Below are 12,885 nucleotides of genomic sequence, written 5' to 3' on the forward strand. Positions count from 1 at the left end.
GAGTGTAATTTACATAGTAAATATAATGTACTTTGTTGAGTGAATACATAAATTCTCAAGTCATTACCATATAAACTTGCTCAGATTCAATTAAGGCATCTATTAAAAATATTACATTGTTGAGTTAAGAATTAATCTTAAGGATGTAGGATTACATCCTTAAGACTGTATTAAGAATTTGATTACTTCACTGTATATTATCCTTGCCTTGATTTGGAGCAAACTATAACAGATATTTTCAAACACCTGCGTGTTTATATAATTCTCTAAGTATGTACCATAATATACAAAACTTTGCTCTTTAAGATTTTTTTGGCTCATCTTTAAATGACTCACATGAGCCAAGATGACAAGCTACAATACACAGGATTATAATTAAGGATTAGGCAAATAATGTAATTTTAGGTCCTACAGTTGGATGTTAAATAAACCACAAGCTGCATTCTCTGCTTTTCTAACCATTTTCTTAGTAACTTCACTTACTTGTAAATGGTCCAACTAATATATTTATTCATCTTAAAATGTAGAGAGCATTTTAAATAATTTCTAAGGTATCAGTAAACCCAAATATTCTTGTGTTTTCCAAGTTTAACAGAAAATGGTAGAGTATAGGAAGAAATGTCCTCAAAAGTATTGCTTGATTCATTTAATCAATAAGCAAAGCAAAAAAATAATTTTCAAGGTAGGGAGAGTCATTACCCTCAGAAAGAAATGACTAGCTCCTTAATTTCCATCCCATGAAGGCAAAAGAAACTGAGACATATTTTCCTTGATTTAAAACTTGTATTGCCACAAGCATAAACTGTAATCATCAGGATTACTAATTTGTGGAGCACATTTATAAACATGGTGTTCAATTTTTCTTTACAGAAATATTTTTTAGAATACTCAGCACCAAGTGGACACGATTTAAAATCATGATACATTCTGGCACCAGGAAAGCCAACTACTGGCACACACCACAAGCCGAAGAGCATCCTCTTCACTCTCCCTTCAAAGAGCCACCACAAATGTAAGAACCCAAAGGAGCAGGGCTAGCCCACGAGGTGTTGTTCCCACTTGTAAAACACTAAGATCCTAGTGAATATACACCTTATTCAACAAAATAATGTACCACATTTAACACAGAAAAGGAAGAATATCACACCTTATTATTTCCATAGGCCATATCCATGGCTTCTAAGGATAAGGAACAAAGTGCATTTATTAAATGGTGCAATGATACGTCATCAAGATACCTAAAATAAAAATGAAGAAATAAGATATTCTCATCTAAAATATACAGCTAACAATAATGTTTGTATCAATTTTAAAAACTGACTCTTACTGTGAGCTTTCAAACAGTCTTGAAAGTATATTGGAAATCACTGGTAAATCTGTCATCACTGCTGTTGTTAGCACCTAAGAGAAGAAGAAAATTAAATGTAACATATAAACATTCTGCAAAATACTAACTGAGTAAGAATGACTAGAGCTTACTGTACTGGGCCCTTCAACAGCTCTCCCAGGTTTCAAGGCACCACCACTACTAGGCTTTAATCCCAGAATCCATACAAGATGCTGTAAAATTAAAAAAAAAAAAATCAGAACACAGAAATTTATAAACTTACAAAAATTCCAATAACTAAAACTAAAAATCAGACTAGGTATCTAATAACTAAATTTAAATCAGTAATTAACATTCATACAAAATACTCATTACATCAAGCATAGGCAGCAGAACAGGCCATTATGAGAGACATCCCATCACTTCATATAATGTGAGCCATGTCTGTTTTCTTTTTCCGACTTGCCCTTTTTCATGCTTACTGCCTATTCAGGCCTGCCCAAAGCACTGACAGGCATTGATGAGTTTAACTGATAGCACCTGATAAAACAACACTGGCCTCTGACCCAGAGACTACAACATACCTGTAGAGTTGCCAAGACAAGTTGCCATGATGTCCCAAGAACAGCCCCATGGCAGTGTGCCAAGTTAAGTAAAGTCCTCATACACTGGATATTTTTGGAAGTCAGCTATATTAAAAAAGGATATATTTGCAAGAACTGTTATGCATTCTCAAAAATTATAAGCTTATAAAAAGTACTATCATATTCAAATATTTTCCAATAAAAAACAAAAATTTTAAGAAAAGAGGCTTGGATGATTTTGTACAGAACAAATTCATTTGCTTAAAAACTGTGTTGTCACAGTTGGTTACAACAATGTCACTCTTTATTTATCTAGTTTCTTCTAAAAGTATCATTCAGATAAAAGAAAGAAAATAAGTATAATGACAAATTTTGAGAAACACACAAAAAAGGTACAAAAGGTTTCCTTGATAGTTAACTGGTATTAACTGGTTACCTAACGAAGAAAAAGTACTTTACCATTACTGTCCCTTGAGGCTGGACTGCTAGCGGTTGACCCACTGCGACAACTTGCTGGTGAGATTCACTTGATGGACTAATCATCATAACACTCTGGCCCTGGATGGAATATGCTAGAACACAAAGGAAAACCTAAATAATTAAATATAATTTTCATACTGTACTCAAAGCAATGTTATATTTTAGAACATTAATTTGATCAAACTAAGTTCAACTATGACATTTATTTAGTTACCTATTATCCATATGCAAACATTTTAAAAACTCAAGAGGTGCAAAAATAAAAGCAAGTTAAGCAAATATTAAGTAATTTTCTAAATAAGTTTAACAAATTATAAAACTTTGATAATTGCCTTACAAGCAAAATAGAATTTAGGACACTTAGTATTTTAAACATACATTCCCAGTAAACTTTTCTACTTAGAGACCAATACTCACATTTTTAGTTTGAAAACTGAACAGCACATTGAAATTTACCTATATTACCTGTAACAAACTTGAATGTTTCTAAGTATTCAACAAGAAAAAAATATTTTTTGAATGTCAACTTAATCTAAGTGGTGGCAAATATTACCATTCTACTAGTTCTATTAAAAAAACAAAACAAAAAAACTCAACCATTCCCATTTCAGTAGTATGCTAGAGTTTACAAATGACTTTTAGATACATCTTCTTTTATCCTCGCAATTATTATTTAAAATTGGTATTGTTCTCCCTACTGCTACCCCCATTGTTTTAATAAGATAGAAGAAACTGAGGCTCAGGGACATTAGCTTCTCGCAGAAGTCAGAGTCAGGGAGTAGAAAAATAGAGGCTTGAAATCAGAATTTCTATAATCGCTACTCTTACACTATGTCACCCCACATGATGAACAGAACTCTAAAGAAGCTGAAATCTTACATTTGTTGGAAAGTGTGGCTGCAGTGGTGGTATTCAACACAGTAAGAGCATAATGGGGAGGCAGGGAACCTTTGCATATTGCAGTTATAAAGGCATCTCTTGAAGTTACAAGGCCCAGTCTTCCACAAAGAGCAGCCATAGTCAACTCAGCTTTTAAAATATTCTCAGTAGCAGCTTCATCTGTGCTGAAAAGACAAAGTATTTTATTTAGTATGATTATTTTTAGGTATGCTGCCAAATGAAATTAGGTAGTCAGGAAAGTTTTAAGAAAATCTATTTTAAAAACTCAAAATCAATCTTCTTTAAGGAATTTTAACTAATAAATGTCTGAAAATTTGAACTGGATAAAAGCAATTTATGACACACATTCATTATCGAAGAAAATAGTCAAGAACTCAAAGATATAACTTAAAAATATCAAGCATTTTAAAATCATCAAATTCCATGATTCTGAAGAAAAACATCAAAGAAGCTGATTAATATAATTATCTTAATTTTAAGCAGTAAAGCTTAAAATGAAAAAGGCATTCTGTAATTTTGGGATTGTATTTTCCATTATAACATGATGGAAGAGGGGGATGGCAGAAAAATAATAATATTCTACAAACATAAAAAACTAGTATTAGGAAACAATTCTCAGGATAAATTTAAATATACACTTTAAAATGGTTTGTTGCTACTTTTTTTTTTTACCTGCCACATGCAATATAAAACTTACAAAGACTTAATACCTGGCATCAAGGAGGAGTGACAGGGCAGCAAGCAGACCACACCAGCAGGCATTCACCATTTCTTCCCAAACAGCTCTACTAACTTAAAGGAAACACATGCAATATTTAATAATTACAAATGTCACAGTACTTTACAACACTCAAATTCTAAAACCCCCCTCATCACTTGATAATATACCAAATATTCAAAAAACAACTTTGTCATTAAATACTAAAGCTATAACCTTTAATATATATCTGAATAAATGAAAATTTTAAAACCATACCAGTTTTAGAATTCAAGAAATCTTTTTTTTTTTGCCACATCACGTGGTTTGTGGGATCTTAGTTCCTAACAACTGGGCCACCAGAGAATTCCCAAGAAGTCTTAAAACTAAGTTGTCTTAAAATATCAATAATAAGATCTTTCTGTATACTGACTGATACCTTTAAATTATACATATAAAATCAGTTCCTACTCCCTTCCATTTCATTGGGCCAAACTTTCAGCCTATGCAACCAGTTGGCAATGTAAAACTGTAATAAGCAAGCTCAGCCAAGAGACTGGTTACACACAGTGGAAATCATGCAAATGAGTAAATACATGAGTAAAATAGGATCAAGTTTACTGTTGGAGAAGGAAATACCAAAAACGGCAAGTTAAAAGTACATCATGTAGCATTAAACTAGAATTGGAAAAACTGGGTGTGTCCTTATGCTATTTAAAATAGATATATATTTTTTAAATGTACAGAAATGTGTGCTCATATATGTGCGTATTTCCTATTCAAGTAGCAGGAAGCATATCTAGTGTCCATGCATTAGTTTATAAACACTGCGCTCCACTAAAATGAACTAGGGCTCCCTGGAAAAATAACTTATCCCTGGATTATATAAGAAAAATCCAAGATGAGCTTAGAGCACTTTACTGTATCAGACAGTAAAGCAGTGGTCAGAAAACAACAAAAGAAGGTGGGATGATAAAAGGACACAGAAGCCAGCATGAAAGGGGCCCCACGTGGCCGTGTCGTGGATAACCGAGAGTTAAATCAAATAATGACAATCACAGACTGTGCTGGTGACACTGAAAAAAATAGGAATACAAGGGTCTCTACTAATATAAACGAACACATGAAACAAAATAAATCAGGAAGGGCAAGCTCTCCTAGAAGATGTCTCGAAGTATTTCTATACAAAAGGTTAATTAACTTTACACTGAAGAAAGGATGCAGACATCACATTAACCAAATGACAAAGTTAACAGCACTGGTGTATAGCATAGCAACATTTCTGTGGCAGCTCTGCCAAAAATCAATCTATTAAATCTAATTATGAGGAAACAAAAATAAACCCAAGTTGACTGGCCTATCTCTTCAAAAATATCAAGGTCATATAAAACATGGAAAAATTAAGGAATTGTTCCAGACTAAAGAAGGGTATAGAGTCATGGAACTGAATTCAACATGTAACCCTAAACCATAACAGACACTACTGGGCAAATGACAAAATCTGAAGGACATCTGGGATTTGATGACATATTGAACTGATGCTAAATTTCTGATGGTGACTATACTGTGGTTATGTAGGAAACGGTTCTTATTTTTAGAAAATACACTTTAAAGTATTAAGGGGTAATGGGGAATTATGTCTGAAACTTTTTCTCAAATAGTTCAGAAAAAAAAATGCTTATATATATAAATAGAAAAATAATGCAAATATGGTAGTGTTAACAATTGGGATAGAATGGTGAAGAATATATGGAAATTATTATTTTTGCAATTTCTCTGTAACTTCAAAATTATTCCAAGATAAAAATTTAAAATATAGAATCATAATAAATATACCTATTTCCTTATCCATCTGGTCTGATGTTGACTGTAATTCTTGCTGTTCTGATGACTGTGTAGGCGAAGAAACTGCTTCAGTGGTTGCAGTCTGACATTCTGTTTCAGCTTCTCCTAACTCTCCTTCAATCATACTAGTGATTCCACGTACAAGGTCCAGCAAACAGTGGAATGCCACAGACATAGCATAACCCTCTGGGATAGTTGGGGGCTCAACTTTGTCCAACATCTCTAGGCTGAAATTATGAAAAAATCAGGTATTTAATGAGAAGCCAAAATAATGAAAATATATAAAAATCTATTCCCATAATTTAAGATTACAGAAATTAAGATTAATAGCAAAAGTAAATGGCCACCACTAGATCTGTTTACTTTGGAGAATGGTCCCGTAACGGTATTCTAAGAAACTGATTAGAAAAGTTAAGGCTTGACCAGTGTCATAACTGATAATAATAATAGTTTATTTTTTGCCTCTCCCCCAAGTTGTGCCAATATTTTCATTAACTGTTGACAACAGAAAAATAAACACATATACAGAACAGAAAAAGACAAACAAATTACAAACCATCTCAAATTCCGACTTCAGTGCTTTCAAAATAAGGTGCTATATAGAAGGGTAATAAACAAGGACGTCCTATAGCACAGGGAGCTATACTCAATATCTTGTAATAATCTAAAATGGAAAGGAATCTGAATATATATATTCTTTTTGTATATTCTTTGTGTATGTACATATACATACATCTGTTTGTGTGCACTACTGAATCATTTTGCTGTATACCTGAAAATAACACAATATTGTAACCTAACTATAATTTTTAAAAGGAAGTAAATGAGGTGCTATAAAATCAAACCAACACTAAAAAGAAGAAAAGATGTGTTCTTACTAGGGAAAAGCACTGCTGTGAAATAGCCCGCTCATCTGTCATCCCATCATCTTAGATACAATCTGTCAACAAGGTAAGATCATATTTAGAGCATCCGTGTGTCACATTCAAGTTTTAGAGCAAGTTATACTCCATCATTTGGAGAAGGAAATGGCAACTCACTCCAGTATTCTTGCCTGGAGAATCCCGTGGACAGAGGAGCCTGATGGGCTACAGTCCATGGGGTCGCAAAGAGTCGGACACGACTGAGCGACTAACACACATACTCCATAATTAGCACATAGCTTTCAGAAGGAAAGATGAAAATCTTCTGTTTTAAATCATAAACAGGGAACTGTCATTTTAAATTCCTTAAAACTGAAGAAAGAATAATTCAATGAGGGGAGAACTGATGAATATTCACATTAAAAAACAGTGGTGTTGGAGCCCTACCTCATACCTCACTGACTCATACCTCATCGACTCAAAATGAACCAATGACCTAAACGTAAGAGCTGAAGCTAAAAACTCTTAGAAGAAAACACAGGCAAAAATCTTTATGACTTCAAATCATGAAATGGTTCGTTAGGTATGATACTGAAATCCACAAGCAAAAGAAAAAACAGATGAGCTGAATTCATCAAAATTGAAAATTACTGTGTTTCAAAGGACACTATCAAGAAAATGAAAAGACGATCTACAGACTGTGAGAAAACTTTTTCAAATCATATACCTGATGAGGGACTAGATCTTGACTATGTTAAGAATCTCTACAACTCAATAATAAAATAGCAACTCAATTAAAAAGGAGCACAGGATTTGATAAGACATTCTCCCATGATGATATATATAAATGGCCAATGAGCAAATGAGAGAGATGCTCAATGTCATCGGTCATTAGAAAATGTAAATTTGAAATACAGTAAGATAACACTTACCCACTAGGACAGCAATAATCAAAACACAATAACAAGTATTGCTGAGGATGTGGAGAGATTTAAATCCTCATACATTGTTGGTGAAAATGCAAAATGGTATGGTCATGTGGGAAAACAGTTTGGCAGATCATCAAAAAGTTAAACATAGAGTCATTCTATGACCCAGCAATTCCACTCCAGGTATATATTAAAGAGAAATGAAAACATATGTCTATGCAAAAACTTGCAGGCAGATGCTCATAGCAGCATTATTCATAGGCAAAAAGTGGAAGCAACCCAAATGCCCATCAACCGACAATCAACAAACGTGGCATAATCATACGGTGGACTATTATTCAGCTACAAACAGGAAGTACTAATACAACCTGTAACATGGATGGACCTTACTCAACATTATGCTGAGTAAAAGAAGCCTGACAGAAAAGAGCACTATATGATTCCATCCATATGAAGTATCCAGAGTAAATAAATCAACAGAGACAGAAAGTAGATTAGTAGCTACTAAAGGGTAGGGAAAGGAGATTGGTGACTGACTGCTTAGAGATATGGGATTTCTTCTGGAGTGATGAAAAAGTTCTGAAATTAGATGGTGCTTATGGTTGCCTAGCTTTTGAATATAATAAACTCATGAATTGTAAACTACAAAGGGGCAAATTTTTATCTGGTTACTTACATATAAAACACAACTGAAATCATTAAAAATCATTGTAAGAAAAGCAATTTCCAATCTCAAATTCTAAAGGTTTCCTAATCATAATCAATATTAGATAAGGTAGGAAGTTTACAAAGATGTAAAACTCAGAATAAACAATTAAAAAAACCTATATATACCTATCATTTACTGAGCAATTACTTTTAGTCTAGGACACTAAGTTGGTTTTTTTTTTTAATGTATCTTATTTAACGCCTCACAAAAACCCTGAGAGATACAGACAATGAATCTGCAGACAGTGACACAGTTATCAGCAGTTTTTAACTCAACTCTGACTCTAAAGCCTATCAATTTAACCCCTATGTGCCAACACTTAAGTATTTTAAAATTTTAGTAATCAATACAATCATATTCATATTATTGATCAAAATATTTAAGCTCACATGAGGAAGTAAAGTTTATGTGCTTAATCTTTCCCAGGCCAATTAGCATTCAGGAACCATATAATAAACAAATCAGTACCAAGCATCTTGTTAGACTGTTCTCAAAGAATATGTCATCTATTGGGAAAATGCATCTAAAGCAGATATAATACTCTGAAGATCAGAAAGTAGAATTCCCAAATTCTATAGTATAGACTTTAAGTGCTAGAGTAGTTAAAAAAAGGTAATTTATACCTGTTTTTATTTATAATTCAAACCTAAACAAAGCCCACACTTTCCTATCTCTCTGTTTCACTGCTATTTTATTGTAACTATTACACAAATTCCACTTTTAGATAAAATGTAACCCATTTATCTAAACATTTTAAAATAAAGTTCCAGTTGCAAAATCTGTCACAAGCCCAACTTTGAAGGGAGTGTAATAAATCTGGAAGAATATACTTCCATCAATATTATGTAAAAACGACTTCTATCTATATGTCACTTAAGTTTTCAAATTATTACACACTTAAGTCAATAAAAGAACTGAATACTCAATTAAGATTTATATGCATGGCTTCAAAGAAAATTCATTGGAAAAGACTCTGCTGATGGGAAAGACTGAAGGCAAAAGGAGAAGGAGGTGGGGCAGAGGATCACTGACTCAACGGATATGAAGCTAAGCAAATTCCGAGCGATGGCTGAGGACGGGGAAGCCTAGCATGCTGCAGCCCATGGTGTCGCAAGAGTTGGACATAATTTAGTGACTCAACAATAACAAAGAAGGCAGTGAAAATTGTATTATACTAATCCTCACAATGAATGAATTAAAGATACCAATTCAACAAGTAAGTCCCGATGTGAACATACTAAACCATTTACAAAAGAACCCCCAATATTTTCTGGCTATTTATGATTTCAGAAGTGAGTAATCTCAGTATCTATAGCGCTTAAAAAAAACCAATAAGAGCAACAACAATAAAAAACTATTTATGTGTTCTCTTAGAGATTTAGTTCAACCTTGTCTTAAAGATAAAAAAAGATCAAGTGAAATAAAGCACTCTACTCAAAATCATAATATTTAGTAGCAGAATTAGTTAAAATCCAAGACTCTTAATTGATGAGGATCAATAAACAATTTGTTTTACAACTTTACTAATAAAAAAGCAATTCTACAATTTGGCCAAGTACGTACTCTCCTTTCATTTGCTTTTATTTTTCTTCCTGTATCATTTATCTTCACTCTTTCCTTTTAATTGTGTCTTTGCTTAATCTTATTTCCCCAGATATATCCTTTCTGTTCCTGTCTTCAGTGTGGTTACTCTCTATGCCCTTATAAATTGCTTTTTTTTTTCAAACAGTTAATCACTACCCAAGGTGATACTGTATGTTTGTGTCTTTACTGACTACCTCATTCACCAAAATATCAGGTCCACAAGAGCAGCAATTTTGTTCTGTGTTGGGATTGTTTCAGTTTAAAAAAATGACCCAGAGAAATGAGTAAGGTAAATTATTAGTATCTCCTTCACTGCTAGAAATCTGATTTTTTTACAACTTGATATTCCAGTATACTGGAGTATACACCAGGGGCTTCCCTGGTGGCTCAGCTGGTAAAGAATCCGCCTGCAATGTGGAAGAGCTGGGTTTGATCTCTGGGTTGGGAAGATCCCCTGGAGAAGGGAACAGCTATTCACGCCAACATTCTGGCCTGGAGAAGTCCATGGACTGTATAGTCCATGGGGTCGCAAAGAGTCAAGATACTACTGAGAGACGTTTACTTTCTTACTTTCTTTTTACTTTTACACTCACTCCAGTATACTCAAATTACTAGTCTCTACAGCAAGGCAAAGCATATATGAGACATTTAGTAACTTTAATGTCTTTTAAATGACTAAGAGTAACAATATTTCAGTCTTCCATGATTCTTTACTTTTACAATTTCAGGCAAAATAAAAAGATGCACAGTGAAGTATCCTTGTGATAACACAATGCAGGCTGACACACCACATAAATTCATGATTTAAACTAGTCAGAGATTCTGCTTCATACTTTCAGTCTTGATTTGCTGTCACAGGAATACTGTTTTAATTATGCATATCAACTGCAGCTGCTGTTTAGTCGCTAAGTCATGTCTCACTCTTTTCGACCCCATGAACTGTAGCCCACCAACTTCCTCTGTCCATGGGATTTCCCAGGCAAGAATACTGGAGTGGGTTACCATTTCCTCCTCTAGGGGATCTTCCCAACCCAGGGATGGAACCCAGGTCTCCTGTCTGGCAGGCAGATTCTTTACCTGAGCCACCTGGGAAGCCCTTATGTGTATCAGTTACTCAAAAATATATTAATTCAACTGCCTCACAGTTAACTGTGGCAATGTTAAACATATGTAGTATTGCTTGCTTTATCTATGTAAGCACTAAGTTTGCTATCTCAGTTCATTAAGGTTTAAGAAAAAATCAACAATACACAGCTGAATATGTAAAAACTGTTGTTAAACTGAAAAGGGCTAATAACAAAAATTTTAAAATAACACATGTGGAATCCATTAAATACTTTAATTAATTAAACTAAAAGTTCTGTGTTAAACCCTTAAAGTGTACTCAGTTAAACACTCAACTGTTTTCACATATAGAATCCTGAAAGGTAGATATATCACTACTCCCATTTTATAGTTGAGGACGCTGATATTTTTAAATAGGTAAACTAATTTGCTGAGAGTTACTCAGTATCAGAAGACCTAAGTCCATAAGGCCTGAAATCAAACCACACAGTTAAACTGAAAAGTCATACAGAACAAGTGAGTAGGTCCTTAAAAAACCACATTGTTTTATAATGCTGTTAACTGTCCTCAAATAGAACAAAAGAAAACAAAATCCAGTCATAGATAAAATTCTCAAAAGATGACAAAAGAAATTACTTCTTAAATATGTTAGAAATAGTATGTTTAAAATTTTAAGTATAATGCAGAGAGAAATACCTTTAGTATAAAATATAAACCCCATTCCTTACAAAATAATGCAACTACTACTTACTACGTTGCTTTAGCACTGCCTTGTACTGTTACAGTCAGAATAGGTATCCAAGTTCCTCTATATTCAAATGCTGGTAGCAAAGTAACACCTCCACCAATCCCCAACATTCCTGAGTTAGCTGGTGCTGAGACAGGGCCACCTGAATTGTTGTTACCTGTTAGATAAGGGAAAGCAACCAAAGATACCAATTTACTTAAGTATAAATCTGTAATATTCAAACACCTGGTCAGTTTTTTAATACTATGCTGTAAGAATGGATAATGCACAAATAAATGAAATTTATCAATCCTATTTTGGTTACTAGAGCATTTCCTGGTCTCCCCAAAACACCATTTCCTTCTTTATATCAAAGGTACTAATAACTAAAAATACTAACAAACACTGTAACATATTTTTTGTTAAATCACCTTTTAGTAGAGGTAAGAGTAAATAAAAAAGACCACTAATCAGAAAGTAAAAAATGAAAGTGAAAGAAGTTAAAGGGAATAAGAAGTTATACACTGATTTTCAAACTTATGTTCATCTGTTTTGTTAAAAGAAAGACTGACAGATACTACCTTAGTAGTAACCACATTCTTTAAAGAGAGGCACCAAATGAAGATTCTTCTAAAACGAAAATTAGTACCTAAACTTGTGTTCATATGTGATGAGAGGAACTGAAAATATTAGAGAAGAAAATACATTCTAGAAAGAAATAAACACAGCTACCTCAGTGTGATCAATTTACTCTTTAAGTGTAAGTCTTTATACTTATATATAAAATATTATAAAGAAATCTTATAAAATATTATAAAGTAAATGTATATAATACACTTAGGTAACCCAAATTTCTCTAGTCAGAAGATTTCGATCAGTATCCTCTCAGAATAGTGAACACTGTAAATTATGGCAGGATATAAGAACCAAAACGTGACTTAGCCTTTACCAGCTTGATTTGTTGCAACAGGACTTCCGGTGGGAGGGACAAGAAACAAGGACTGGATGAAAGAGCCCAGTGCGTTCACAATATCACGGAAAACCTTGGTGGAATGCTGTTTCATGTCATAGGACTGGCAAAATGACCTGTAAGATAATTTTAAATGTTTCTAGAGAAAATATATATTAAAATTTTTAACATTTTTTAATAGAAAATAATGGTGGTCAATCAATCT

At 33.4% G+C, this 12,885-nt stretch overlaps 1 protein-coding gene across 6 annotated transcripts in view; it reads right to left on the minus strand.

The window, feature by feature from the left end:
- MON2 (MON2 homolog, regulator of endosome-to-Golgi trafficking) overlaps nucleotides 1–12,885 on the minus strand; it is a 109,717-nt gene that overhangs the window by 49,987 nt on the left and 46,845 nt on the right. For all 6 annotated transcript variants that reach the window (XM_043888329.1, XM_043888312.1, XM_043888303.1 and 3 more), the window contains 10 exons: nucleotides 12,660–12,796; nucleotides 11,735–11,888; nucleotides 5,825–6,060; nucleotides 4,002–4,083; nucleotides 3,271–3,455; nucleotides 2,371–2,483; nucleotides 1,912–2,016; nucleotides 1,480–1,560; nucleotides 1,328–1,401; nucleotides 1,148–1,238 (listed from right to left, as the gene is read on the minus strand). In XM_043888329.1, coding sequence (XP_043744264.1) covers nucleotides 1,148–1,238; nucleotides 1,328–1,401; nucleotides 1,480–1,560; nucleotides 1,912–2,016; nucleotides 2,371–2,483; nucleotides 3,271–3,455; nucleotides 4,002–4,083; nucleotides 5,825–6,060; nucleotides 11,735–11,888; nucleotides 12,660–12,796 — 1,258 coding nt within the window. The remainder of the gene's footprint in view (nucleotides 1–1,147; nucleotides 1,239–1,327; nucleotides 1,402–1,479; nucleotides 1,561–1,911; nucleotides 2,017–2,370; nucleotides 2,484–3,270; nucleotides 3,456–4,001; nucleotides 4,084–5,824; nucleotides 6,061–11,734; nucleotides 11,889–12,659; nucleotides 12,797–12,885) is intronic.

The sequence above is a fragment of the Cervus elaphus genome, chromosome 3 (genome assembly GCF_910594005.1).
Source record: "Cervus elaphus chromosome 3, mCerEla1.1, whole genome shotgun sequence".
Lineage (NCBI taxonomy): Eukaryota > Metazoa > Chordata > Mammalia > Artiodactyla > Cervidae > Cervus > Cervus elaphus.